Here is a 25,452-nt window from a genome sequence, read left to right as displayed (position 1 = left end):
TCTGACCACAGCGGGAAAGCACATCTGACAGTAGGGGAAAGCAGAGGCCACACAGTGGATGACGTGGTGTCATCCAAGTTCTCAGTGCTGGCCTCTAGATTCCGGCACTTTTTCCCCTGTGTATACTCCTCTGAACTCTCCCAGTTTTTTTTTTTTTTTTTTTTGGCTGCACCACATTAGCTTGTGGGATCTTAGTTCCCCGACCAGGGCTCACACCCAGGCCCCCTGCAGCGGAAGCACAGAGTCCTAACCACTGGACTGCCAGGGAAGTCCCCAAGTTTTCTACTATAAACACAAACGTCAGAAATAAATGCCAGGCCTTACACAGCCCCTTCCTCTCCCCCTCCCTCCCCCACAAGGACATAGGTCACAGAGCCTCCAGGAGCTGCAAAAAGTGTTCAGATTAGCAAAGTTTTACTTCAACATGTGTGCTCATAAATGACTCTGAAAAGCCGATATGCAAGAGGATGACACGCTGTGGTCTAAAGGCAACGTCGAGGCCACTGAGAATGTCCCTCAGACAAGAGGCTCTGCTCAACATCTCCCCCACCTGGGGTGAGGGCAGCAGGACGGGGGTCTGGGACAGAGGGATAAACACATCATCTCAGCTCTCCCATCAGGACTGGCGGCCCGGGACCCCAAGCTGGTCGATCAGAGGTCAACTGCTTGGAACTCCCAAAGCTGCCCGAACGTTCTGGTGTTTCAGGGAAATGCGAAGGCTCCCGGAGGGCCCGTGTGCCGGATGGAAGGGCCCTTGGTCAGCCCCCTCCTAGTCCAGCCCCAGGGGGAGCCCAACTCCCTGCTGGCCGGGCCTGCTGTGCCCTGGGGTCGGGGCAGCCTCTCACCCCAGCAGCCCCGTCAAGAGGACGTGTTGGTGTTACCGATCACGTAGTGTCAGGTGCCGAGGCCTGGCTGTGGCCCTGAAGCAGGCAGTGGGTAGGGGCCTGGCACCTGCAGCTATGGGCTGCCCGTATATTTATGTTTATTTCCAGAGTGTGGTATGCTCTGGGGAGGGTGGGCAGCATGGTGCTGGCAGCCTCGGCCCAGTAGTGTGTGTGTTTTGTTGGGGGGGGGGGGGGTAGACATCTCCAGTGAGGCCCAGACAGAAATCTGCCCTAAAGGTGGCCGACAGCGGCCACCTGTAACAGAGCCCTGCTCCCAAAGGGGCCCCTCGGGGGCCAGCCCAGCGGGGTGACCTCCCAGGCACGGGCAGGCCAGGCTGAACCCGGCTGCAGCAGGAGACATGGGGGAGAGTGGTGTTAACAAACGACAGCAGGAGGGGTGGGTACGGACAGGGCGACAGGGCGCGGTGAGTGTGGGGCGAAGCCAGTGGCCAGGGCCCGCACATCAGAAGGCGAAGCAGCGCTCCTTGGGGTGGCCCACGCGGTCCAGGTTGGGCAGGCAGGCGTACTGGATCATGGGCGGGGGTCCGCACATCAGCACCAGCGGCTCCTCCTCTGGGGGCGGAAGGTGGTCCCGGATCATCTCCTCGTTCACGAAGCCCTGGCTGTAGTCCCAGGCTGCGGGGTGGGAGACCAGGTGAGCCCGAGTACGGCCGTGTGACCAACTGCCCACTGCCCACCCGCCCAGCACCCTCTCCTCCGTGACGAAGTTCCTGTGCCATGAATTCCTCCCTTCTTTCCACAAACACTGAAGGCTGAAGAGGCTGAGCCAAGTAAGCCCTCAGCCCGATCCCCTGCCCCCAAGCCGGGCTCACCTGTGCCTCAAAGGCGAGCCCATCAACTTCCCCCACCACGCTTCACAGCGTGCAACGCGTTTCACTGCCACTGGCCTCTCATGTGGCCCTCAGAACCGCCCTGTGGGCGGACAGGGCAGGGGTTACTGATCCCATTTTACAGATGTGGGAACTGAGGCCAAGAGGACCCAGAGTTGAGTTGTCCCAGGTCACACAAAAAGGCATGGACAGGGCTGGGACGTTAGCCCCAGGTCCCAGAGGTCCCCCAGCCAGTGCCAGGCTGGTCAGGGTGACATCTCCTACCCCACCACCCTCCATGCTACCTACTGGCCCTGTGCCCACTGTCTGACTCTTCCCTCCACTGCATGTCGGTCCACGAGGAGCTGTGTCTGGTCCACAGCTGTAGTCCCAGTGCCCAGACAGCCCCACACACAGTAGTTACGCAATAAGCAATGAGTAAAGGAACGTGTCCCAAATAAGCAATCGGTGAGCCTGAAAACAGCAAGGCCAGGACCCAGGCTGAAGCTCCAGATGCAGGACCCTCGTGGCAGCCACAGCTCCTCTAGGTCCTGCGGCCTCCCTGTCTCACACACGCACGTGTACATGCGCAGTGTGTCTCCAGGTTTCACCTGAGATCCAGAGCCACCTTTTATTCCTACAAGTCACTGCTGGTGCCCGCGGCGAGAACCTGGTGCCCCGAGGCTGGCAGGGCTCTAGTCCCACCCGGGCCCTCAGGACTGACCTGCCAGTAGGGGCTGCTCAGGGAGGGGAACCAGCCAGTTCCAGGAGCACGGTGGGCCCACGGGGACGGCAGGCTGGCAGGGCTCTGCCAGGAGAATGGGGCTCTGATGACTGGGGCCCGAGGAGAGGGGGAGGAGGCGACACCCAGCCCGGCTCCACTCTGGCTCCGATCTACGCCTTGGCTTCCACGTCTGCGTTCAGGGCCGTAACTCCCCCATCACGGCAGACAATGCTCTCTGCATCACATCATGTACACTCCATGGGGGGGGGTCCCTTGCGAGGGGCCAAGCCAGTCCCAGCTGGTCTTGGGATGAGGAAGAGTCTGCTGTGCTGAGCAATGGGGTATTCTTTACCTCATGGACACTGAGCTGAGTAACTGACCCCATCTCCCTTTTCACTTTGGCTGCTGGGAAGCTCAGAGTGATATACATGGCCACCCACAGCAAGTGTGCATCACAGCCCATGCTTCTGTACAAACCTCATTCCCAATTCCATTCTATGGCCCTGCCCTTGTTTTTCTTTCACTCCCACTTTCCATTTATACCACTCCGACTCACTCTATGAGTCTTTGTAAGGTGCCTAAAATCCCTCTGGAACAAGGCGGGACATAGGTAGGTAGATAACATTTTATTAACAGATCTAAAATTACTTTGAAAAAACCTGCATGGGACTAAACCATATTTGCTAGTGTAATGAATGTACAGGTATGTAAGACACATCTCAATTTCACAAGGACGTTTTTAGACAGTGTATTTTTCTTTACTTGTATACTGAAGGTGACTTTGTAGGGGAAACAGAGTCAGCTGGCCCCTCTCCCCTGTTCTTTTGCTTAGCTCCACAACTGCCTGCTGGCCTGGTACCATTTTCCTCCTCAGCGTCTACCCTCTTCAGCTTACACCTTAATGTTACGGCAATACCCGAACTACTCTCGAACTGTGGTCAGGGTAATAATAAACGTAAGTGTAAAATACCGGGAGACTACCCAACTGTACTTCTCCTTGGTCAGTAACTGGTTACTCTTAAAACTGTCCCCAGGAGGCACTTCGGTATAGGCGTTGCCAGGCGTCACCACCAGAGGGCAGTGTCCACTCCTCCTGCGGCCAGGCCATGTGCAGGCAACAGGGGTAGAGACCCCTGCAAGGACACTCCCATCGTGGCCAATGAGCCTACCTGACCACACTCTAGAACCTGCAACCAGAAGGGAGCTAAGCCAGCTTTCATTTCCCCCTTTTGAATGAGACGTGGGTACAAGATAAATTCCTTTCTTGGGCTTCCCGGGTGATGCAGGGGACACGGGTTCGTGCCCCGGTCCGGGAGGATCCCACATGCCGTGAAGCGGCTGGACCCGTGAGCCACGGCTGCTGAGCTGGATGGGAGAGGCCACAGCAGTGAGAGGCCCGCGTATCGCAAAAAAAAAAAAAAAAAAAAAATTCCTTTCTTTACTGGAAGCTCGGACTCCCAGAACCAGTGCCTCCTGTGCGACCTCCAGTCTCTATGACTCTACTTTGTCTTTTCTGGGTCTCACTAATCACCTGCTACTGTACTTTATAATTTACTAATAAACCTGTTTCCTGTTCGTCTTCCCCAACTAGAACATCAGCTCGGGCCAGGCTGGTTTCGGGAACACACAGAGTGAGGGGTCCGACCAGGAGGAGACCCACTGAGACACGGGTGGGCCCAGGACGGCTGGTCCAGTCAGAGGCCCCAGAATAAGACTGTCAGGTCCTTGGATCCACCAGGGGCCCAGGATCCGATTTGGTCAACCCAGGAGGGTGGCTCCTCTCTCAGGGATGGACCCTGTTGAGATGGGTACCTCCAGAGCCCGCCTGCTCATTTCTGGGGGAAGCAGAGGGTGGCCTGTTCCCCACACTGCGGTGGGGAACAGGGGACCGGGTGGCTGTGTGAGGAGGAGGAGGCAAAGCAAGGGCAGTGTGGCAGCAAGCTGGTGCCCATGTGGGTGCTTTGAAAATGTCCAGTTTCTAATATTTAAAAATTTCCCATGAAAGTGCAGGCCCCCAGCTTCCCCTGAAAAATGGGAAGGCTGGCCTCCAGGGCGGTACTCCTGCACAGCAGGGCTGCCCGCAGCTGGGAAGGGGCTGCCCCTCTGCACAGGCAGATGCTCTCCAATTCGTCACAGTCCCCACCACTCCCTATAGTCTCCTAACTCTGAAGCCAAACATCACTGGTGTTATCTACCAAGAAGCCTCAGCTGCTGCTTTTCTTACAACAGAGAAGAAGTTAAGATATTTTTTGTAACCACATCTACCTAAGGAGGAGAATGGAGTACAGTTTAGCTCCCAGAGGGCAACCTTGTTTCAGGTTTTAGGGGCAGCCCTCATTCACCACCTCCTATGTGACCTTGGCAAACAGCTTAAACACCTGGATAAGTAGAATGAAGGTAACTGTACATCAGCCCAGCCCACACTCCAGGGCTGATGATGGGAGAGAAAATGGGTGTAAAGTGCCTTACAGGGTATACACTGCAACGTGGAAACACTCACCCTCACCCCAGCACTGGCCCTGGAGACCTGCCCCACAGTGAGCCCCGGCCCAGGGGGAGAACACCAGCCTTGTCTGTCCAGCTGAGAGCAGGGCAGGCAGGGGAAGGTCTGGGACTCTGGAGGAGGCGGGTGTGAATTCAAGCCCTAGCTCTGGGGTTTTCCCACTGTGTTCTGTGGGGCACTTGCGTTCCCTCTCTAATCCCTCTTTCCTCATCACCTTCCTCTCACAGGGCCACAGTGAGCACCAAAGGAGACCATGCAAGCAGAAGCCTCTACAACGGCAGAGGGCTCCACCAGGTGAGCGTGGGCCGGCACCTCCACCCAGCCCACCCTCCTGGGCGCTCTCACCTTCAGGGGCTTTGTCCACTGTGTACCAGAGCTTGAAGCGCGCAGAATGTTCGTTCCTCAGTTCCTCCAGCTCGGGCCGCAGCAGGATGTCCTTCTCAGTCTGCAGGGGGACAGGACCCAGCGGTCAGGAGGGACAGCGACAGGGACTGCCTTTGGAGACCCTCGTCATCCCGCCCACCCATGGGCCGCACACTTGGCAAAGCTTCCAAGGAAAGTCCAAGTCTTTCTATGTCTGGCATCTCAGCTTGTACGTCCACAGTCTAGGAAATACAGATACTACTTCCCCAGATCACACCTGTCCCTCCGCAGCCTTGCCCACGCCAATCCCTCTGCTTGGCCTGCAGCTCCCCACTTTCCATCCCCACTGATTTCATTTAGCCAGCCCCACATGGCCCTGTAGAGTTCGGCTTGTCACCTCCTCCAGGAAGCCTTCTCAGACCCCCAGGGAACATCAGCAATCTGCTCCTGAAACAGCCCCTCTTTTTTTTTTTTTTTGAAACAGCCCCTCTTTCCATTCCTAACCACAGACTTTGCCCTGCATGTCTGCAGGTCACTCACAGACGGACAGGGCTCCTCAGGCCGGTGGGTGGCGAGACTGATCTCATAAGACTGTTGTGAAACTGGGGGCCAAAGAGCTCTGTCGATCAGAAAAGGTCACTGGCTCACATACCTCTACTGAGCCCCGGGCTGGGTGAGGGAGACTACGGGAGAGGCGTGGAGATTGTTCTGAGCAACCTCTTTTCCTCTTTTTTTTTTTTTTTTAACATCTTTATTGGAGTATAATTGCTTTACAATGGTGTATTAGTTTCTGCTTTATAACAAAGTGAATCAGTTATACATACACATATATCCCCGTATCTCCTCCCTCTTGCGTCTCTGAGCATCTTCTTTATGAACAATGCCTCTCTGACCACCCTCACTGCCCTGTTCCTGAGGATAAACTCGAGGGAGTGGAGTTCAGTGTAGAAAATTCCACATGGTTAGGGCGTTCAACACAGCAGCTGCTTTACAACCCCCAGGTAGGTTACACCGAGGCGCACACCAGCAGCGTGCCCAGGAGTATCCATCTCCCTACACCTCTACCAGCACTGGGTAATGATCCTTTAAGCTTTGGCAATCAGATTAATGGAAAGTAAAGCTTATGTTTTATTTTTTATTATTAATAAGTAAGTTTGTCACCGGTCTAGTAATATCTTATTAGTTTGTAAAAACTTTTTATATGAAGGATATTAATTTTCATTGGTGATGCATTATATGTCTCATCCCCAGTTACTTATCTTTCTACCTTATTTATAGTTTGTGTTTTTCCCCAGGGGAGCTTTTCATTTTTAAGCAGATGGTTCCACCAATCTTCTCTCTGACGGGCTCTCCCTGGTGTCTTGCTTAGACTGACCATCCTTGTTCACTCATACATCAGTACTTCCTGTAGAAATGCTCACCTTCTACTTTTTTTTTTTTTAAGAAAAGGGCATATGTTGAACTCATACTTTATTTATTTATTTTTTAATTAATTTATTTATGGCTGTGTTGGGTCTTCGTTTCTGTGCGAGGGCTTTCTCCAGTTGTGGCAAGCGGGGGCCACTCTTCATCGCGGCCTCTCTTGTTGCGGAGCACAGGCTCCAGACGCGCAGGCTCAGTAGTTGTGGCTCACGGGCCTAGTTGCTCCGCGGCATGTGGGATCTTCCCGGACCGGGGCTCAAACCCGTGTCCCCTGCATTGGCAGGCAGATTCTCAACCACTGTGCCACCAGGGAAGCCCTCACCTTCTACTCTTAAAGCTTCAATTTTTTACATGTGTATCTTTAACCTAAACTTCATTTTTGTACAAGGTAAGGGATCTACTTCGTTTTTTCCAAGTGCATAGCAACTAACTCAACACTCCTTTTCCTTTCTCTTTTTATGTTTGGTATGTCACCTGCATCAGATACAAAGTCTCTCCTACACTTGGGTCTGTTTCTAGGCCAGGGCTGTTCAACGCAGTTTTCTACAATGATGGGAACGTTCTACAATAGATCTGTGTTATCCCACAGGGTAACCACTGGCCACATGTGGCTATGAAACCAATGAAATGTGGCTAGTGAGACTGGGAAAGCGAGTTTTTAACTTCGTTCAATCTTAACTAATTTAAGTGTAACTAGCCACACGTTCCGGCATGTCCCAGCACAGTCTAGATTTCCTGTCGTGCTATCCAGAAGTGCAGTTAAGTCCAGTAAGCCCAGGTCTCACGTGTGGCTCCAGAACCAGGCTATTTTTATCACTGACACTTTTCAGTATGTTTTAACATCCAGTGCGCTAAGTTCTTCCTTGTCACTCTTCTTTTTCAAAACTTTCTTGGCTGTGCATGTGTACTTTATCTTCCAGGCCATACTGCATCATTTTGTCATATTAAAGGGGAGAAAATATCCCCACTGGGACTTCGAGTATTACTTTATGAAGAACTGACACCTTCGGAATCTCTGTCTCCCTGTCCAAGAAGCAGGGCGCCCCGCTGTTTATTAACACTCCCTAATGCCCTTCTGAAAAGTCGTGCTTCCCTGAGGCTGGGGGCAGAGCCCCGGCCTCCCCTGGACTCAGGATGTCGTCCTCAACCTGCCTCCCCACCAGCCTCCACTCCCATCACTAGGTCACTCCAGGAAGAATGCACACGTCTGCAACGTTAAACGCTCCTATCCAAGGCCATCTCAACCCTCACAACCGTCCCAAGAGGTGGGTCCCCCGTTACCCTACATTACGGATGGGCAAATGGAGGGGCTGTGGCCCCCGTCCAAGCCAAGCACAGAGGTCACTGAGGACAGGGGAAGGAGGGGCAATGACTCAACTGGAGCAAAGCAGCAGTTCCCACAGTGTGGCCTGCAGACCCCTGGGGTCCCCGAGACCCTTCAGAGGGACCTTGAGGTCAGAACGATTTTCATATGATACTTAGTTGCCTCCTTCACTCTCCTCCCTCACGGCTTCCAGAGGCTACAGGACTTGTGACACTGCACTGACTAAAGTGCAGAGAGAGATACAGAATCCACCGCCCCTGCTAATGGGCACAAAGATGCCCGTCTAGGCGACAGAGCGCTGACGGCCTCCACAGAGACTGCCCCAGCACTACCAAGCTGAACGCTGCCCACCCTCTCAACCCCACCAGTCAGCTTGGAATTTGTGGCTGCTTCCACCCACCCCTAGTCAAGGCCACCTCAGTTGGCCTCAGAGCAGTTTTCTGCAGCTGTGTGGGACCTCAGCCCGGGGACCTCAGCCCGGCCCCCCCGCCTCCAGGCTCGATGTCCTCACAGATGACACGGAGTGGAGCCTGGGCCAGATGGACCCAGGGGCAAACTGACCTGAACCACATCTGAGAGGCGCAGGGGGCCTGGGCACGGCCCCCACACAGGCAGGGGGTGCCCCGTCTTAGCTTCCCCCCCAAAAGGGGCGTCACTGTAAGATCCACGTATTCCGTCACGAAACACTGAACCTAGAAAGACCCTTGTGACGACCTTGCTTCATCATCTCATTCCACAGTGAGGGAGCAAAGCCCAGAAAGGGAGAGTGACTTGTCCAAGGCCACACTGCAGGCTGGGGTGGGCAGGCAGCGGGTGTGGGGAGGAGGACATGCATTCAGGATCCGGGGAGCCCAGGTCCAAACCCTGTCCCAACTCCCCCAGCTCAGGGACCTCGCGCGGGTGGGACCTTGGCACGTCATCTGTGAAAACGGCCCTTCGGGCTCCTCCCACTTCACTGGTGGGTTCCAAACTCTGTGTGTGGTGAAGGGAACCCTGAGGTTCCAAGGAAGCAGCCAGAGGAGCTGTGGGTGCTCCAGGTGCCTCACCCCTCCACCAAAGCAGCCCCACTCGGGTGAGACGCTCTGAGCTCCGCACTGAAAAGCCTGACCCCACCAGCCCCTGTGAGGGCTGCTGTGCACAGAACATTCAGAGCACCCCTCACATTTCAGCCTCCCTGAGCATCTCCGCAAAGCTGTGCAGACCCCTGAGCAGTGCCTGCTGGGCCTCGCCCCCTCTCAGCAGGAGTCGGGTTTGCAGACCTCAGGCCCACCCACTGACCTGGTTGGCAAAGAGCAGATGGCACACGGTCTGATCATCCGGGTCCTTCATGATGGCACGGATCACCTGCAGCATTGGGGTGATTCCTGCAACACAGCCACCCCCCACACACCGCGTGAGCGCCTGCTGCATACGCGCAGGCCCAGTGCCAGGCAGATGCCCAGAGCTGCCAGGACCACTGGGTCTGGGTCCCTGACCTTGGGAAGCTCCCAGTCACTTGTAATCTGTGCCACATCCCACACCCTGGCCCTGAACCACGACGTCCGCCCGCTAGGGACTCAGTGAGGGGCTCCTGGTCCACATACCCGTTCCTCCTGCAATCATGCCCACAGACTTCACCGTTGTGATGACAGGGCTGGATTTCTTGTCCGGACGGATGGCAAACGTTCCTGGGGAGAGGAGAAGGGGTGAGGCCCAGTTCTCAGACATGCTGTGCCTCGGGGTCGGAAGGGCTGGAGAAGCTGCCCCCACCTCAGGGGTTCGGGCGCGGCGGCCACCACAGCCCCCAGCCAGTCAGGGTGAGGGGGATGGGAAGGTGGCACCGGGACCAGCTCAAAGGCCAAGAGGAGCTCGAGGACGAGTGCCTCACTGCTCATGGCTGGGGAGCAGGGAGGCTGGAGAATCAGGGGCGTCCCAGCTCAGCCCTACCCCTTGTTTGTTCTCAGCCAAGCAAAGCTGGTCTGTGGGCCGCATCTGGCCCCCAGAGGCAGCTGGTCTGCAACCCCTGTGCCGGCCACCTTGATTCCTAACAGCCAGGGAAACGGAGGCCCCAGAGAGGAGATGGCTTGTCCTGCGAGAGTCACCCATCCAGACAGCAGCAGAGTCGGGACCTGCACCCAGCATCCACCGCCCCCACTGGGTCCTCGGGGAGTCCAACCCGGATCACCTTTGCCCTGGTAGACCAGCAGCCCATTTGGGCCTCGGAACTCAATGGTGTCTCCAATCTTCATGCTTTCCAGGTACTGGGACATCTTCCCTCCAGCAGGAAACTTGGGGTGGGTGTCTTTGAAGTAAACCTGCAAGACACCCACAGTCCTCAGCTCCCTGTTCCCAGGGCTGCCGGGGTGAGCTCTGGGCCACAGTGGGAAGACGCTCTTCTGGGGTCTTCTGCGGCCGTGTGTGGCCTTCTCACACGATGCCCCTTCCACCCATCAAAACTTACCCGTCTGTGTCCAGTCCCCCGCAGTGGTCTGCCCTCCCCATAACATCCCCTTGGAGGGCAAAGCATCAGCCTGGTGTCCAAGGCAGCGACCCGAGGGCCTGCTGCATGATGTCCTGCCAGGAAGCATCTGTGACCACCCCCGCCCCCTCCCCCGGCAGGAGATCCCCATGGCTGTCAGCTCAGTAAGGGCTCTGGGAAGCCGGCTCACCAGGCCCTCCGGGTGGATGTTCAATTCTTTCCACTTCGTGCTGCCATAAAAACATCACTCTTGGAACCATTTCCTTCCTTGTGCCTTTTGGGATTTCAGCTTTGGAAAAAGGGATGTGCTACAACGCTCGTACAGAGAGATGGGCAGACAGGGGAGGAGCTCCAGGGCTGGGATGGCTGCACCACGGGGCATTTCTGCTGGGCTTTGAAGGGCAAGCAGGAGCGATGAGCAGAGAAGGGGGAGAGGCAGTGGGGGAGGGACAGCGTGGGCAAAGGCCAGGACGTCTAATAGGGCTTGGGGCCTCGGAGGTGGGGTGGGGAGAAGAGCTTGCGGCTACAGCACAGGGGATGTGTCTGTGTGTCTGGGGTGCGGGGCAGGGAGAGTGGGCAGAGCCCACTGCGTGCCAGGCTGGGGGCCTGACCTTTAGCCAGGGCCAAGGGGGCCAGTGAGGTCTCCAAGCCAGGAAGGGCCTGGTCCTGGTGAGTATTCCATCTCTACTTGAATCCCCCCAACACCTCCTCCACATCTGGCTCGAGAGACTTCAGCAAGAACAGATGCTTGAACTCTCACCACCTTCCCTTTCCTTCCGGACAAAGCCCCAGACTACCAGGGCCTCCAAGGATCTGCCTGGCCCTGCTGACCTCTCCCTTTTCGGTCCCTCAAGTCCTCAAGCCTCCTCCTGACCTCAGGGTCTTTGAACCTGGAAGGTCCTTTTCCTCCGTCTCCACCTGGCTGCCGCCTCCTCAGCCGCCAGACCTTGCCTCACTGTTGCCTGCTCAGCGGGGCAGCTCTCATCACCCCACCCCCGCCCCAGCTCTGGTGCCCATTCTAGGTGCTCAGTCTCTTGTGCTTGTCCCCTGAACAAACACTGACCTCTGTGTGACCACCTGTTCAGTGTGCATTCTCCAGCCAAAGACAAGATACCGAGGCCAGTGGGCCTGGGCACCCAGCACAGGGTCTAAATGACACCAAGCGAAGAGGAGATCCAGGCCAGAGCCAGGACTGACAGGCCCAGCTCCCTTCCTGCCCTCACAGACACAGCGCCCAGCCCAGGACCCTGTAAGACCCAGGGCTGAAGCTGAGGCCCAGCGGGGGTCTCTGCTCCTGTTCCCCCACCCAAGGGTCCAGTGAGGGGGCCCTGGAGGTTTGGGCCTTGACTAGGGAGGGTCTCTAACATCCAGCCCACCGGTCTGGGCTGGTTCACACTTTTGGGTGGGTGTGTGATCAGAGAACACGGATCACTGCTGGAAAGTTTGTGTTTCTCATTTCCATAAAAATGTACCGGGCTCTAGTTGTCATTTCTCCTTCTGTTCAGCACCTTGTTTTTTAAGATCCTTGCTGGTTGTTCTACGTCTCTCTGGTCTTGTTGCTTCTAATGGCTACATCTTCCCACAGCGCACACCCAGCCCCCGAACGGCGATGGATCCCAGAAAGGCCCTCGCCCCGGCTCCCGGACACGGTCCCATGAGCTCCTCACACTGCACCCCCAGCGGGCCCGTGGGATGCTTCCCAGGGGAAGAGCAGGTGCCCAGCTCACTGGGCTTCGCCAGTCCGCGAGCAGGAAGGTGAGCCCTCCACGGGCTGGTGGGCCTGCCTGGTTCCTCTTCTGCAGATGCTCAGCCTGATCCCGACCCCTGTCCTCTGCCGAGACCCCAAAGCTTGGCTTGTGCTAAGAACTATGATCTGCTATTCACTCGGAAACCAGGCACAGCGAGCACAGGGCCTTCAGAGATCAGACTGTGGGGCCTTGGCCGCGAGGTGCTCACCCCGGCGCCAAGCAGCTGTGGCCCCAAGACCTCACCTTGATGACCAGGTCCACAAAGCCCTTGTCGTCATCGCTGGAGACGGGCGTGTAGGGCCGAATGACTAGGTTCCCATCGATTCGAGCCGAGAGGTAGATGTGCTGGCCTGCAGGACAGCAGGGGTGAGTGTGGGCTGACTACCCCTGCAGGGCCCCCTGGGTCTTGTCAGCCCACTTCGCTGTACCCCGTCCAGCATTCAAAGCCTAGCCTGACCTCGGCTCCCGCTGCTCCCTTCGCCACCCCCGGGGACTCCCATCACGTCCCATCTCTTTGCCTTTGCTCGTGCTCGTGCCACCGCCGGGGACACTGAAGCAACTGGCCTCTTATCCTGACACTCACCCCTGAAGGCCCAGGGTGGCTGTCACCTCCTCCCTGAAGCCTTCCCTGCACTAACTGAAATGCAAAGTCCCCACCTCTCTGTCCCAGCACCAGCTCCACGTGTGCTGGGTTGGGGCCGCACTCACCGACAGGGAGGCCCAGGATGTGCTGGGGTGACGGCAGAGCGAAGCGGAACCGGCGGGTATCATGGCTGATGACCTGCAATGAAGCGTGAGCTGCTGGATGGCACCCAGGGCAGAGGGGCCCCCGACTCAGAGTGCCCACCCCTCCCCAGCACCGGAGTGTCATTGAGAGAAGTGACACTGACATATGGACAGACAACCTGCACACGCGTGTGCAAGGGCACAGAGGTCAGGTACACACTGGGTGTGCCTCTGCTCTCACTGGCCCAGAGGAGGGCACTGACCCACCCAGGGCCACAGGGCAAGGTGGTCGGAGCAGGGAGTGAGCTCAAGATCCCAAAGGGAGGGACTTCCCTGGTGGCACAGTGGTTAAGAATCCACCTGCCAACGCAGGGGACACAGGTTCGAGGCCTGGTCCGGGAAGATCCCACATGCCACGGAGCAACTAAGCCTGTGCGCCACAACTACTGAGCCTGCGCTCTAGAGCCCATGAGCCACAACTACTGAGCCCTCGTGCCACAACTACTGAAGCCTGCACGCCTAGAGCCTGTGCTTTAAAAAAAAAAAAGATCCCAAAGGGAGGCTGCCAGACAGCCCAGAAAATTCCAGGGACAGGAGGAAAGGATCCACCTCCGCCACAGCTTGAGAAGTGTCCCGGGGTGGCAGAAACAGCTCAGGGACTGGGCCAGCAGTGGGGCAGAGCTGAGACAAGGCCCCATGTGCCCAGGCCTGGGACTCAAGAGATGGGCTCTAGAAGCCACTACACTAAAAGCCGCCCCCCGCCCCGAGAAGCGGGACAGCATGACCGTGGCTGGGCTGCAGAGGGCAGGAGGCATGGCAGCCTTGCTGCCCAGGAGGTCACTGGGGCTGGCCATAGCCAAGACAGGGTGTGCACCCAGGGTGTGGTCAATGGGTGAAGGCCATTCCCCCGCTAGGGTGGGGCAGAGGCTGCTTAAGAGTGAGGCTAGGCTGAGGAAGGAGCCCAGTCTTGACTGGGGCCAGGGAGGCGAGCAGGTGTCAGAGCTGGGAACCGAACCCAGTGCCCGGACTCCGACCTGGGCTCCGGAAGGCCCCTGTGAGGTCTCCCCTGCACCAGGTGCAGCAGGATGGTGGGTGTCGAGGGGCCGTCCGGAAGGCAGGCAGCTAGCTGTCCAGCACATGTTCACACCCACACGAGGCAAGGTCCAGTGATGGAGAGTGTTACCACCCGGAGGGGAGACGCCAGACCTCTCCCAAGGGACAGAGCATCACTCTAAGCATCACTGAAGCGTGTGAGCCAAGGCAGGTGGCCTGGATCTCAGGAGAGACGGCGCCCAGCCACCACTTAGGACACAGTGCTTGTTGGCGGCCAGTGGGCCTCTCCGCCCCACAGTCCGGGCCTGAAGCTGCAAAGGGAGCCCAGGGCCTCCCGCAAGTGGATCCCAGGATTATCAACTGGTCCTGGGGCTCAAGGTCAGAAACCCATGTGCCAGATATTTTTGGAGGAAGAACAGAAATGAGAGAAAGACACTGATGATTACTAGCCCAGCACAGCAAAAGTCATGAGGCTAACGTGTGTGAGGGCTCGGCACGTGCTGGCCGTGATGACCCGAGCAGTAGACTCGCAGAGCTGTGGGCAACCTTGCTGATCACCTGGTCCAGTCCCGTTCAGAGAGGGGAAGGGCTGACAGCCGGGACCCCTCCCTGGACCAAGGCAAAAGTATCAAGAGCAGGCCCACCTGCTGGCCCACCACTAGGCTACAATGGGGGAGGGGAACTGCTAGCACGCGTGCCTCCTGATCAATCAAAGGGGCCTGGAGAGTCCACCGTGTGACATCCTGCGACAAAATACCAGACAGTCGTCAAAAATAATGAATCAGGGCTTCCCTGGTGGCGCAGCGGTTGAGAGTCCACCTGCCGATGCAGGGGATGCAGGTTCGTGCCCGGTCCGGGAGGATCCCACATGCCGCGGAGCGGCTGGGCCCGTGAGCCATGGCCGCTGAGCCTGCGCGTCTGGAGCCTGTGCTCCGCAACGGGAGAGGCCACAACAGTGAGAGGCCCGCGTACCGCAAAAAAAAAAATAAATAAATAAATAAATAAATAAATAAAAAATAATGAATCAGCTTTGGGTTAGACATGTAAAGGTGTCCATATTGCACAGCTGGGTAAAAACTCAGGTTATTAAAAAAGAGAAACTAAGTATACACATACCTGAACCTCCACACATCATGTACACAGGAATGTACTACCAGAAGGGCTCACGGTGACCCGTGAAGGGGACCCTCTGCAAAGGGGTTATGGGGGAGGGGAACGTTCACACCTCATGAACAGAGCACATATAAACATGTGCTTTTATTTTATAAAAGTAAAATTTTTATAGCGAGCACATATAAATCATACATTACTTTGGGAATTAAAAAACAACAACAAAGAAAAAGAACTTTATAAAAGGAAAAGCTTTTAAAACATTGTTATTTCATTTTAGTGAGAAAAAATTGTGTATAAGATATATTGAGAGGATAAGTGTGGTCTCATCTGGGAAGCAGTAATTTTTTTTTCTTTTTCTTTTCTTTTTGTCTCTCTCTGGTTTTCAACTTCTATGAAATCCTGGTACAAGTACAGTCACAGGAGCCCCAGCTCTCATGGGGAGCCCGGGTGCAGACTAGAGCCCAGGACTCAGGCTTCCGGCAAGTGACTGACTTTCTCTGCCCCATGACTCAGTTTTCCCTGTCACACCCCTCCTGAGGCAGCTGTGGTGGCCAGAAATAGCACATGGGAGGGGCTCTGATGAGAGAGAGTAAGGAGGGAAACAGCCTTACAGGGTGGGCGGCTGGGCAAAGGAGGGAGAGGATGGTTTTAAATCAGGATCAGAGGTCTGAAAAGGAAAAGCATCAAGTGGGGAGGGCAGGAGCAAGTCTGTGGGAGGAGCAGATGGAGCCGCCCCGCCAGCCCGCGGGGAATCTGACAGATGCAAAAGACGCTAGGGGCCCTGAGTGGGTGACCCTGCGGGCAGGGAAGGAGGAGGGGAGGAGACCTTATCTTTAAGGAAGGGGCACTGGGATGGGAGCCGCGAGGCCTAGGCCTAAGTCCTGGTCCTGCCCCTAACTCACAGTGTGACCTGAGTTTCTCCTCTCTTGTCCTCTGTTTTCACAGCCATTAAGTGGTTACTTGGACCCAAGAGTCCTTACAGGGTCCCTCCCACTCTGACCTTCTGGGGAATAGTGAGTGTGGTTCAAAGAACCAGCTCTGTGGGCAAAGACCTGAGTTCAAAGCCCTCTGCCGCTTACTGGTAGCCTTAGAAAGGGACCACCTTGCTTTCCCCATCTGTAAAATGGGCAGATAATGGGACCTACTTCACAAGGGGCCATGCCCTGAGCACATAGTAGGTGCCTGTGAAATGCTGTGATGCTGACAAGGACAGAGAGGTGCCCATGCCCCACGACCCCCTCAGGCCCCACACTGACCTCCTTGTCAATCAGCCGCAGCGGGTACTTGATGTCCGGGTTCTCGAGGGTGATGGCTGGGGTGCAGCGCTGGAACAGCTTCATGAACAGGCTATACAGGAACCAGACTGGGGAGAGGACCACGTGGCCCAACTGAAACGACAGGACAGACCCACGAGGTCAGCCTGCCCCCTGCCCTTCCTCCAAACATACCTCCGGGCCTCTCCCCTACCAGGAACGCCCTCTCCCCATCATGTTCATTCAGGGAACCCCAGCTCCATTTTGGTGCCAGCTGGGAGAAGTTACAAAAATCAGACTCATGAAACCTATCACTGTGTTACTGAGTCATTGGAAAAGCTCCATTTTCCCTGAGGAATGGGGACAAAGAAAGCTACATAACTGAGCATGTAGCCCTTTTCACTTTGGCTGCCAGGAAGCTCAGCATAAAGTTCCCAAGTACCTGTGCTTAATCTTGAGCACTGTGTATCTGTGCTCGCTCCCTCCCTCGCTCCCTCCCTCCCTTTAGTCAATTTCCCTGGCCCTATTAAGTGATGTCAAGTGCTAGCTCTATTTAGACAAACAGACAAACCCCTGAGCCCTGGGGTTCTGCCTTCAGATGCGGGGGCAGCCGAGGCACTGAGCTAGACACTAGGAAGCTCTGCTCCTTGCTGGCTGTGTGACTCTGCACAAGTCCCTTCCCCTCTCTGAACTGAACTGGACCAGGTGAACTGCAAGGTCCCCTGAAGCTCTGAGAGTCTACTCCTAGCATCATGCAGAGCCCTGCACAGGGGTTAACCTCATGACAACCCTATGGGGTAGGCACTGTCATCACCGCCACTTTACAGATGAGGAAACAGCTCAGAGAGGTGAAGCAACTCACCCACAGTCACACAGCAGGCAGGTGGGGAGCTGCAACTCAAACCTGAGTCCGCCTGCCTCCCCAATCACACTCTTAAACATCAGGCCTCACCCTCATCATCACTCACCCTCTTGCGTGGCTCTGAGAACCTCTTCCTTGCCAGCCCCCTGCCCCCCATATCGCAGCCTCACAAAGACCCTAGAGGCAGTTTGGATTTTTTAAAAACAGAGAAAACCCACATCCCATGGCCAAATAAAACTGCTTAGGTTTATGTGGAGAGGACACCCTTGCAAAGAAAGACAACCAGCCTGCTGCTCTTTCTAGCTATTTTTGTCCCTGGGAAAAGCACTTAGCCTCTCGGCCCTGTTTCTCCGTCTGTGAAATGGGAGTCATAAGCTACACTCTCTGGCTGTGAAGATGGAGATCGGCTAACCCAGTGCCCAGCAGGCACTTGACCTCACTGGGTATCTGTGTGCAGAAGCTACCCTTGGCCATCCGGAAGTCGAGTCCTGGGCAGCCTCCACTATCTGGACCACAAGTGAGACTCAGGAAGAGAACAGCAACAGCCTCAAGACCGCTCAGACCAACCCTACAGTGGAGAACCTGGCAGACCCCACCCTAACCAGGGAGCGGCACAGGAAAGGGGCCAGCTGACACCGTGCACCTCTTGACACGAAGCAAGAAGGGCCCAGCACCGCTCTGTGCCTTCCTTCAGGAGCACACAGCCTGCCTCTGACACAAGGAAACACCGAGGGCCTTTCGCCGCGAGAACTGGCACCACTCTTCAAAAATGTCAAAGCCAGGGCTTCCTTGGTGGCGCAGTGGTTGAGAGTCCGCCTGCCAATGCAGGGGACGCGGGATCGTGCCCCGGTCCGGGAAGATCCCACATGCCGCGGAGCAACTAAGCCCGTGCGCCATGGCCGCTGAGCCTGCGTGTCCGGAGCCTGTGCTCCGCAACGGGAGAGGCCACAACAGTGAGAGGCCCGCGTACCGCAAAAAAAAAAAAAAAAAGAGAAACGAAGGCCGAGGAATGGGTCCAGATTAAAGGAGGCTCTGGTGGGTCGGAGGGTGCTCCCCTAAAACTCATGTCCACCCAGATCCTGGGGATGGAAAAGGGTTTTTGCACGTGTAATTAAACTAAGGATCTTGAGATGAGATCCTCTTGGATCCCCCCGGTGGGCCCCAGATCCCACGACAAGTGTCCTTCTAAGACAGAGGAGAAGACTCAGAGGAGAAGGTTGTGTGAAGACAGAGACTGGAGTGACGTGGTGACACGCCAAGGAGGCCAAGGACTGCTGGAAGCCACCAGAAGCGGGAAGAGGAGGAAGGCCCCTCCCCTAGGCCTCCAGAGAGCACGCCCTGCCAAAACCTTGATTTCACACTTCTGGCCTCCAGACTATGCAAGAATGAATTTCCACTGTTTTATGCTACCTAGTTTGTGGTAATTTATATGCAGCTGTAGGAGACGAATACAGTAAGTCCCCTACATATGAACGAGTTCTGATCTGAGAGCACGTTTGTAAGTCCAATTTGTTCATAAGCCCAACAAAGTTAGCCTAGGGACCCAACTAGCACAGTCAGCTATACAGTACTGTACTGCAATAGGGTTAGAGTACTTTCCACACAAATAACACACAAAAAAACAAACAAAACATAAACAGTTGAATGTCCTTGTTCTTAGGAGATAGATGCTGAAGTGTTTAGGGGCAGAGAACCATCATATCTGTGGTTTACTCTCAAATAGTTTAAAATACACACACAATAAAGTAAATATAGCAAATGTTAATATCTGGTATATCTTGATGAAGAGCATATAAGGGCTCTTTATACATCCTTTCAACTTTACTGTAAGTCTGAAATTATTTCAAAATAAAAAGTGAAGAAGGGAGTCCACACTAGTGGTTCATATAGTGGGGTCAACAACCAAAAGTTCTCCCAAAATACTGGTTCTCAAGAAAATTGTTTCACAGCTTGTTCACTCACCCTCCCTAGTGTACCTCCCTGACTTTAGTTCTCACAGCAGATGACCGTGTGTATTCTTCTTATCATAACACTACAAATTCCCCTTTTTGCCTTGGCTGCCAGGAAGCTCAGAGTCAAGTTCCTTGCTTGCATGGAAGCCTCTTTGCTTCCTTTGCAGGCCTCTTGAGGTAGCATGTTCTGCAGAGAACAGACCTGGAATGGGCCCCTGCCCTATTGAGGGTCAGGTGAGAAGATTCTCACCTCTCAAGGCCCAGCCTCACTGCTCCCTCCCTTCCCAGAAGCCCTGCCAGGACCCCCCCACTCTATCAACTGGGGAGGACACTCTGGCTGAGTACCTGAGGCCTCTCTGAGCCTCGGTATTCTTGGCTATAGAAGGAAGGTGAGGGCCACTGCCTGGCCAACAGCCCAGGGGAGCTGGGATATGAGATGAGATGGGGGGCTGAGGTCACCGAAGGGTCTATAACCTGTGGAATGTGGGCGTGCACACAGGTTTTTCTACCACCCTCATGGGTCCACCATCACCCAGGAGATGGAATACCCAAATGAAGGCAGAGGCACCAAGATCCCACACTGGGCCTGGCCCTGCCCCCAAACCGGCCCAGCTGCTTCAAGTTGCCCTGCCCCAAACCGGCCCAGCTGCTTCAAGTTGCCCAGCCGAAGCTTTGGTTACAGGCCTTTTGTTGGGCTCAAAACACGGTGCCTCTCCCGCAGACAGAGCCTCCAGGCTGGCTGCAGCCACGGCCTCGCCCCACGGGGCCCCTCGTCTGTTAACCAATGGGTCTAAACAGAAGGCCTGAGGGAGCTGGCCCCAGCGCACCCCTCCGGCCTGCACAGGGCCACACAAAGGGTCTCTGGCCACCTGCCCACTTAACCAGCACCTACCATGTCCTAGCTACCAAGTGGTATTTCACCCACCCTGGGTCGCATTTAAGGCCCGTTGGCAGCCCTGGACTCTGGGGTCAGGAGACTTGGGTTTGAGACCCAGCTCAGGACTTCAGGAGGGAATCTTCACCTCTCCATGCTCCATCTTCCTCAAGTTCATGAGGACAGCCCCACCTAGGGCTGGGGAGGAATCGAGGCTGCAAAAGGCCATGTTAGAGCAAACTGGCCAATGTCCCTGAGCTGGCACTGCTCCAAGAGTGGGACGTGAATTCTCTGGCATAATCCTTACTTCAATCCTAGGCTATACGTACTGTGATTATCATCAAGTTACAGATGAGGAAAGCCAGTCCTCAGAGGACTCACACCCATTTCTCAGAGAGATTAAGTGACTCACCCATGGCCACGCAACCCAGGCCTGTCTAGCCCAAAGTGTGGTTCTTCCCAAGCCACCTCCCAGGACAGATGCCCTGGAGCCCACGGCCCAAATCCCCTTGCTCCAGCACAGTCCAATCTCCCGGCTCTTGCAGTGAAGCCCCAGCTGCCCAGACTAACAGGCTGCTCCGCCACCCCCAAACACCCACCACGGCTCCCCACTGCCAACACTCAAGGTCCCCACTATCCAGTCACAAGCCTTTCTTGCCTTAGGCCTTTGTACACTCTCCCTTCTGCCCTGAATGCCCTTTCTCTTCCCTCATCCAACAACTCCTATTCCACTTCCAGAGCCCAGCTCAAACGTCAACTCTTACCCTCTAGCTAAGCAAGCCCTGAGCAGACATCCGGAGCCCGCCCCCCACCCAACTTCTGCAAACTCCACGGGGATGAGGGCGACTCTGACGATTCCTCTGCTCCAGGCCTCTCCCACATCAATCAGGGAAGCCATATCCATGGAGAACATTGTTTAGGGGAAAAGTTGAGTGAAGCGACATTTGCAGGAAATCACCATTGTTGGGAGTCCTGGAAATAAACTTAAACGACATTAAGAGCCCAAGTGGAGTTATGTTTGGTGCTCTCTGGAGTTTTATTTCCCCCCAGCACAGTCGTTTAAGTGGTCAGCCAAGTTTAATAACTAAGACCCCCTGGCCTGCAGCTCGTCTCACAGTCTGCAAAGCACCTTCCCTTCCATTTCCTCACTGACCCTCAGCACTGGGAGACAGGCCAACTGCATTCTTCACTTGACAAACGAGGAAACTGTGGCTCAGGGAGGCCCAGGGTGGAGTCTGGGCTTCGGTTCCCAATTTTCTGTCGTTCACCCCAAATCTCTCACCTGCCCCAAATGCCAGCCAGCCCATGGTTACATGCTGAGCCGTGAAAATGACTCATTTGTCAACAGTTCTGAAGACGAGTCCTCAACACTGGCCTTGGCCCTTACACCGAACTTGCGGATCCCAGGCGCCAGCTTCGTGTGCCCTGGCTGCCAGTCCTGGGCTCACACGGCTGGGCCAGGTTCCCATGTGAGGTCACAGACAATGTATGACGGCAGACCCAGCAAGGCGGGGGACCTGGTGTCTCATCTCTAGCACTCAGAGCAGAGACACTCGGTAAATATTTGTGGATAAATTCACGAAGGAACAAGAACAAGCCCCTGCACTGCAGTCTCTCTCCGACTTTTCTTACTTTGTCTGAAAGTTTCCGCAACCAGGACAAGGGACCAGATGCCTCCAGGGGGAGGGTGGGGCTCGGCCCTCCACGGAGCACAGGGCTGAGGGGTTGGATCCTGAACTCCTGGCTGTTTCCACACCTGCCTCTCAGAGGTGTGGTGGGACTGCAGCCGCTGCTGGAAGGAGCTGTGCCAGTGAGTGGTGGATAACGTGAGCGGCCTTCCTTCCAGTCCCCGTGCCCAGACGCGACACCCTCGTATCTCGCACAGTCCTTGAGCCCGGGACGCGGGCGCTATGGCCACTCCACTTCAGTGAGGACACTGAGACAGGGTGAGAACTGGCACCCAGCTTGGTCCGAGCACTGAGCCCCAGCCCTGCACAGTCCCTCTGCATCTGCGGACAGTCGGGCCACTGAGAGAGCAAGGGTGGACTTTGTACAAATTCCTCTCTGGAGGCAGCTGTGAGCCGACCCTCACTGTCAGTCAGTCCTTCAGGTCACAAACCCCAGTGGGCACAGCTGCCAGGGCCCGTGTGGGATGCGGCGGACACAGGTCGGGGACCGCGTCCCTGGGGAGCTCAAGCCAGTGTGGGAGATGGACACGGGCAGAGAAAAGGGTGCCGTGGAAAGGCGAAGCTTCGTCTCTGGAAAATCGGAGGCTTTACCAGACTCACAAGGGGTTGGGATGCCCTGTTCCCCATCCAAGGCACCACTCCCACCCCTGCAAGCAGTGGGCAGAGTAAACAGGAGGCAGGCGGCCAAAGCCAAGGTCCCACCCCAGCTCCTCCTCAGCTGTGCTGCTCTCACACACACACACACACACACCACGTCACCCCAGCTCCCCAGGGGAGCTAGGAGGCAGCTGCTTCGCCAGGCCTTGACCTGGTGCCCCATAGGCCACACAGTGCCCACCAGGGAACCCACCACCTGCCTTTCCCCACCTCTGGTAACACAGGAAGGGGAGAGGGAAACGGGGTGCCAGAGTCCCACGATGCCTCCAGGGAGCCCCCAGCTCACCCACCACAGCCGAGGGGCTGGGTAGCCCTACTACCCCCGTGCGGCACCCAGCCAGCTGCTCACCCCCTGGAACTCCCCACCGGGACCCTGCCATCCACTCTACCCAGGTCAGGTCTGGGTGGGCAAAGGGACCTGCCAGGACCCCCCAGGTGCCAGCCCCCTGTGCTGAGGCTTCCCTGCCCGCTGCCCGCCAGCTGTCCAGCTGGGATCTGCGTGTCCACCTCCTTCATGGCCCCCTTCTCGGGAAGCAGGAGCAAGTGGGAGGGAGTGGAGGAAGCTCTGCAGCGAGGGGCTCCTGGCTCTGCGCTTCTGGGAAAGGGAACCCAGGAGGAGGGGCAGGTGGACAGTGGAGCTGCCCTCCACAGGGGGGACCCAACCCTGCTTCCCAGGGGCTGGGTGTCTGGACCACGGACTAGGCACAGAGCTGCCAGGGGCAGGGGAAAAGCCTTGGACTCTACCTGTGGTGGCGGCCTGTCAGGGTCCACTGAGCACTCACAACTGTGCTGGGGGAAGGGGAGCCAGAGTCGGGGACGGCAGGCTAAGCCCCCAACATACCCCCAGGTGGCAGGTTCAAGTGCCAACCCCTCGGCGTCCCCACTTCTGGTGTGTGGGAGGAGGCCTCTCTCAGGGCCTGCACGTCTCAGATAAGACGCCTGGTGCCCAGAGCCCGTGCTGGCCTCCCGCAGATGGCGTGGAGCCGCTGTGCCAGGAGGCCTGCCTGGGGTCTGCTCCAGGTATTTGGGCTCAAGTGGGGACCCCGGCAGGGCCCACGAGGAAAGGGCAACCCTGCCACCCTTTGGATAGAGGAGGCTTAGGAGTTGGTGAAGGTCTCCTGACGCTCAGACGGGGCTCTGCCCCTCATAGAGGGGCTACAAGGGGTCCTTGGCTACTCGGCAAAAACACTGAGCAGCCAGATCTTGGGGACACAGAGAGAAACCCAACCAACACGGCTAGAAGGTGAGAAGCACTGCGGGAAAACAGCAGGGGCGGGGGTCTGGGTTCCGGTCCGGAGGCTGAGCAGTGAGGGAGGAAGGGGATTGCTGGGAACACGGTCAGGACGTTACGCTGAGCTGGGGTGATGCCCCCAGGCTAGCCCTGGGCAAAGCTGCCCCCTGGGCTGAACGCCACTCAGAGTCCTGGGCTGGGCCACACATTCACAAGCCAACACCCAGGCCAAGAGGCCTTCTGCCGAGTCCCCATGGGGGAGCCCCACAGAGCCAGAGGGAGGAGATGGAGGAGGACGCCAGGCAAGAGGCTCTGGGCCTAATCCTCCCAGCGGCAGCCCTGCCCAAGTGCCCCCAGCCAGCGCCCAGGCACCCACATGTGTGGGTGGGGACTGCCCTCTGGCCACAGCCTCAACGTGGAGCGCAAGCCATGCACCACCACTGTGGCTTCTGAGAAATTCGAAAGGCCCGAGGGCAAGGGAGGGTGGCCCTGGGCCGAACCAGTGACAGCATGACGATGGACTTTGCAGCTCCACAAGTTCAGACTCCGCCAGCCCGGCCCGTGGCCAAGTCTTGAGTGGCATTTCTTCATCTGTAAAGTGGGGCCACCGGCTGGGGCCTCTCAAGTTTGCTGGGTTAAGAGAGACCAGAGCCTAGCTTGCAGCCCACGGAGAGGGTTCAGGGGCTGTCGTCGGTTAAAACTGCAATCCAGCAACACCGCACGTGCGTGCGCACACACACTCATTCCACACGCACACACTCACTCCACGTGCACACACACACTCCACATACACTCACTCCACACACACACACCTCACACCCACTCCACACACCCACTCCACACGCACACACTCGCAGGTACTCACGGTCACACTCCCGCACACCTGCTCACTCTTTCACTGTCACTCACCCCCATACACACTCCTGCACACGCACACGTCACACCCACGCCCTCACAAACTCACACTCACACATACGCACTCCCTCCTTCACACTTCACACGTGTTCAGTCGCACTCATACTAACTCACACGCGGGGGCACCGGCCACGTTCACCCCCGCACTCGCTCAGCACTAGCGCACACATCCGCACTCCTCGGCCGGCCGGGCTGAGGGGGGCGGCGGCGGCGGCGGCGGGCGGGGCGCCCCAACGCGTGGCCGCCCGCCTCCGGGTGACGCCCCTTGATCGGGAGTGCTGGGCCCGGGTGCAGAGGCCCGGGCGTGAATCACGGCCGCACGGGGACGACCGGGGCGCGGCGGGCGGGGTGGGGCGGGGCCGGGTGGGGTCCTGCGCCCCGCGTCCGAGCCCGGTCCCCCCGCCCCTAGCGGCCGGGCGCAGTCGGCGCTGCCCGAGACGGGGGTCCGGCGCCCGCCGGTCCGCAGCGACGCCCCGGGCCCGCGGCAGCCGGCGTCCCTCCCCGCCTACCGTGCTCAGCTGGGCCCCCATGGTGGCGCCGCTCTGCACTCTCTGCCGCCGCCGAGACCGCCGCGCCCCGAGCCAGCCCTCCCCGGCCGCGTCACCGAGGAGGAGGGGCGGGCCCGAGCGCGGCCCAGTCGGGGCGCGGGGGCGGGAGGCCGAGCTAGCGGCCCGGCTCCGCCCCGCCCGCCCGCTTCCGTCCGCGGGAAGAGGGTTGAAGGGAGAGGATCCGTTAGAACGCGAGGCCGGCCGCCGGCGCAGTCGACCCGGTAGCCTGCGGCGGGGCTCTGACCCGCTGAGTGGTCTCGGGTGGGACGCTGGCAGTCTCTGGGCCTCGTTTGCCATCCTAAAGGGGAGAAGATGGCGCCCCTT

At 57.2% G+C, this 25,452-nt stretch overlaps 1 protein-coding gene across 1 annotated transcript; it reads right to left on the bottom strand.

Moving 5' to 3' along the window:
* Positions 1–1,088: 1,088 nt before the first annotated feature.
* Positions 1,089–25,124, bottom strand: CYB5R3 (cytochrome b5 reductase 3). The gene is made up of 9 exons (XM_065886900.1): positions 25,090–25,124; positions 16,405–16,536; positions 12,965–13,037; positions 12,500–12,606; positions 10,215–10,344; positions 9,634–9,717; positions 9,329–9,414; positions 5,287–5,386; positions 1,089–1,520 (listed from the first exon to the last, which is right to left on the bottom strand). The coding sequence occupies exons 1-9, from the start codon at positions 25,108–25,110 to the stop codon at positions 1,348–1,350; spliced, it is 906 nt and encodes a 301-aa protein (XP_065742972.1). The 5' UTR covers positions 25,111–25,124; the 3' UTR covers positions 1,089–1,347.
* Positions 25,125–25,452: the final 328 nt, after the last annotated feature.

This window comes from Phocoena phocoena, chromosome 11 (assembly GCF_963924675.1).
Source record: "Phocoena phocoena chromosome 11, mPhoPho1.1, whole genome shotgun sequence".
Classification (NCBI taxonomy): domain Eukaryota; kingdom Metazoa; phylum Chordata; class Mammalia; order Artiodactyla; family Phocoenidae; genus Phocoena; species Phocoena phocoena.
The sequence above is the reverse complement of the archived record's forward strand: the minus strand, read 5'-3'. Positions and strand labels throughout refer to the sequence as shown.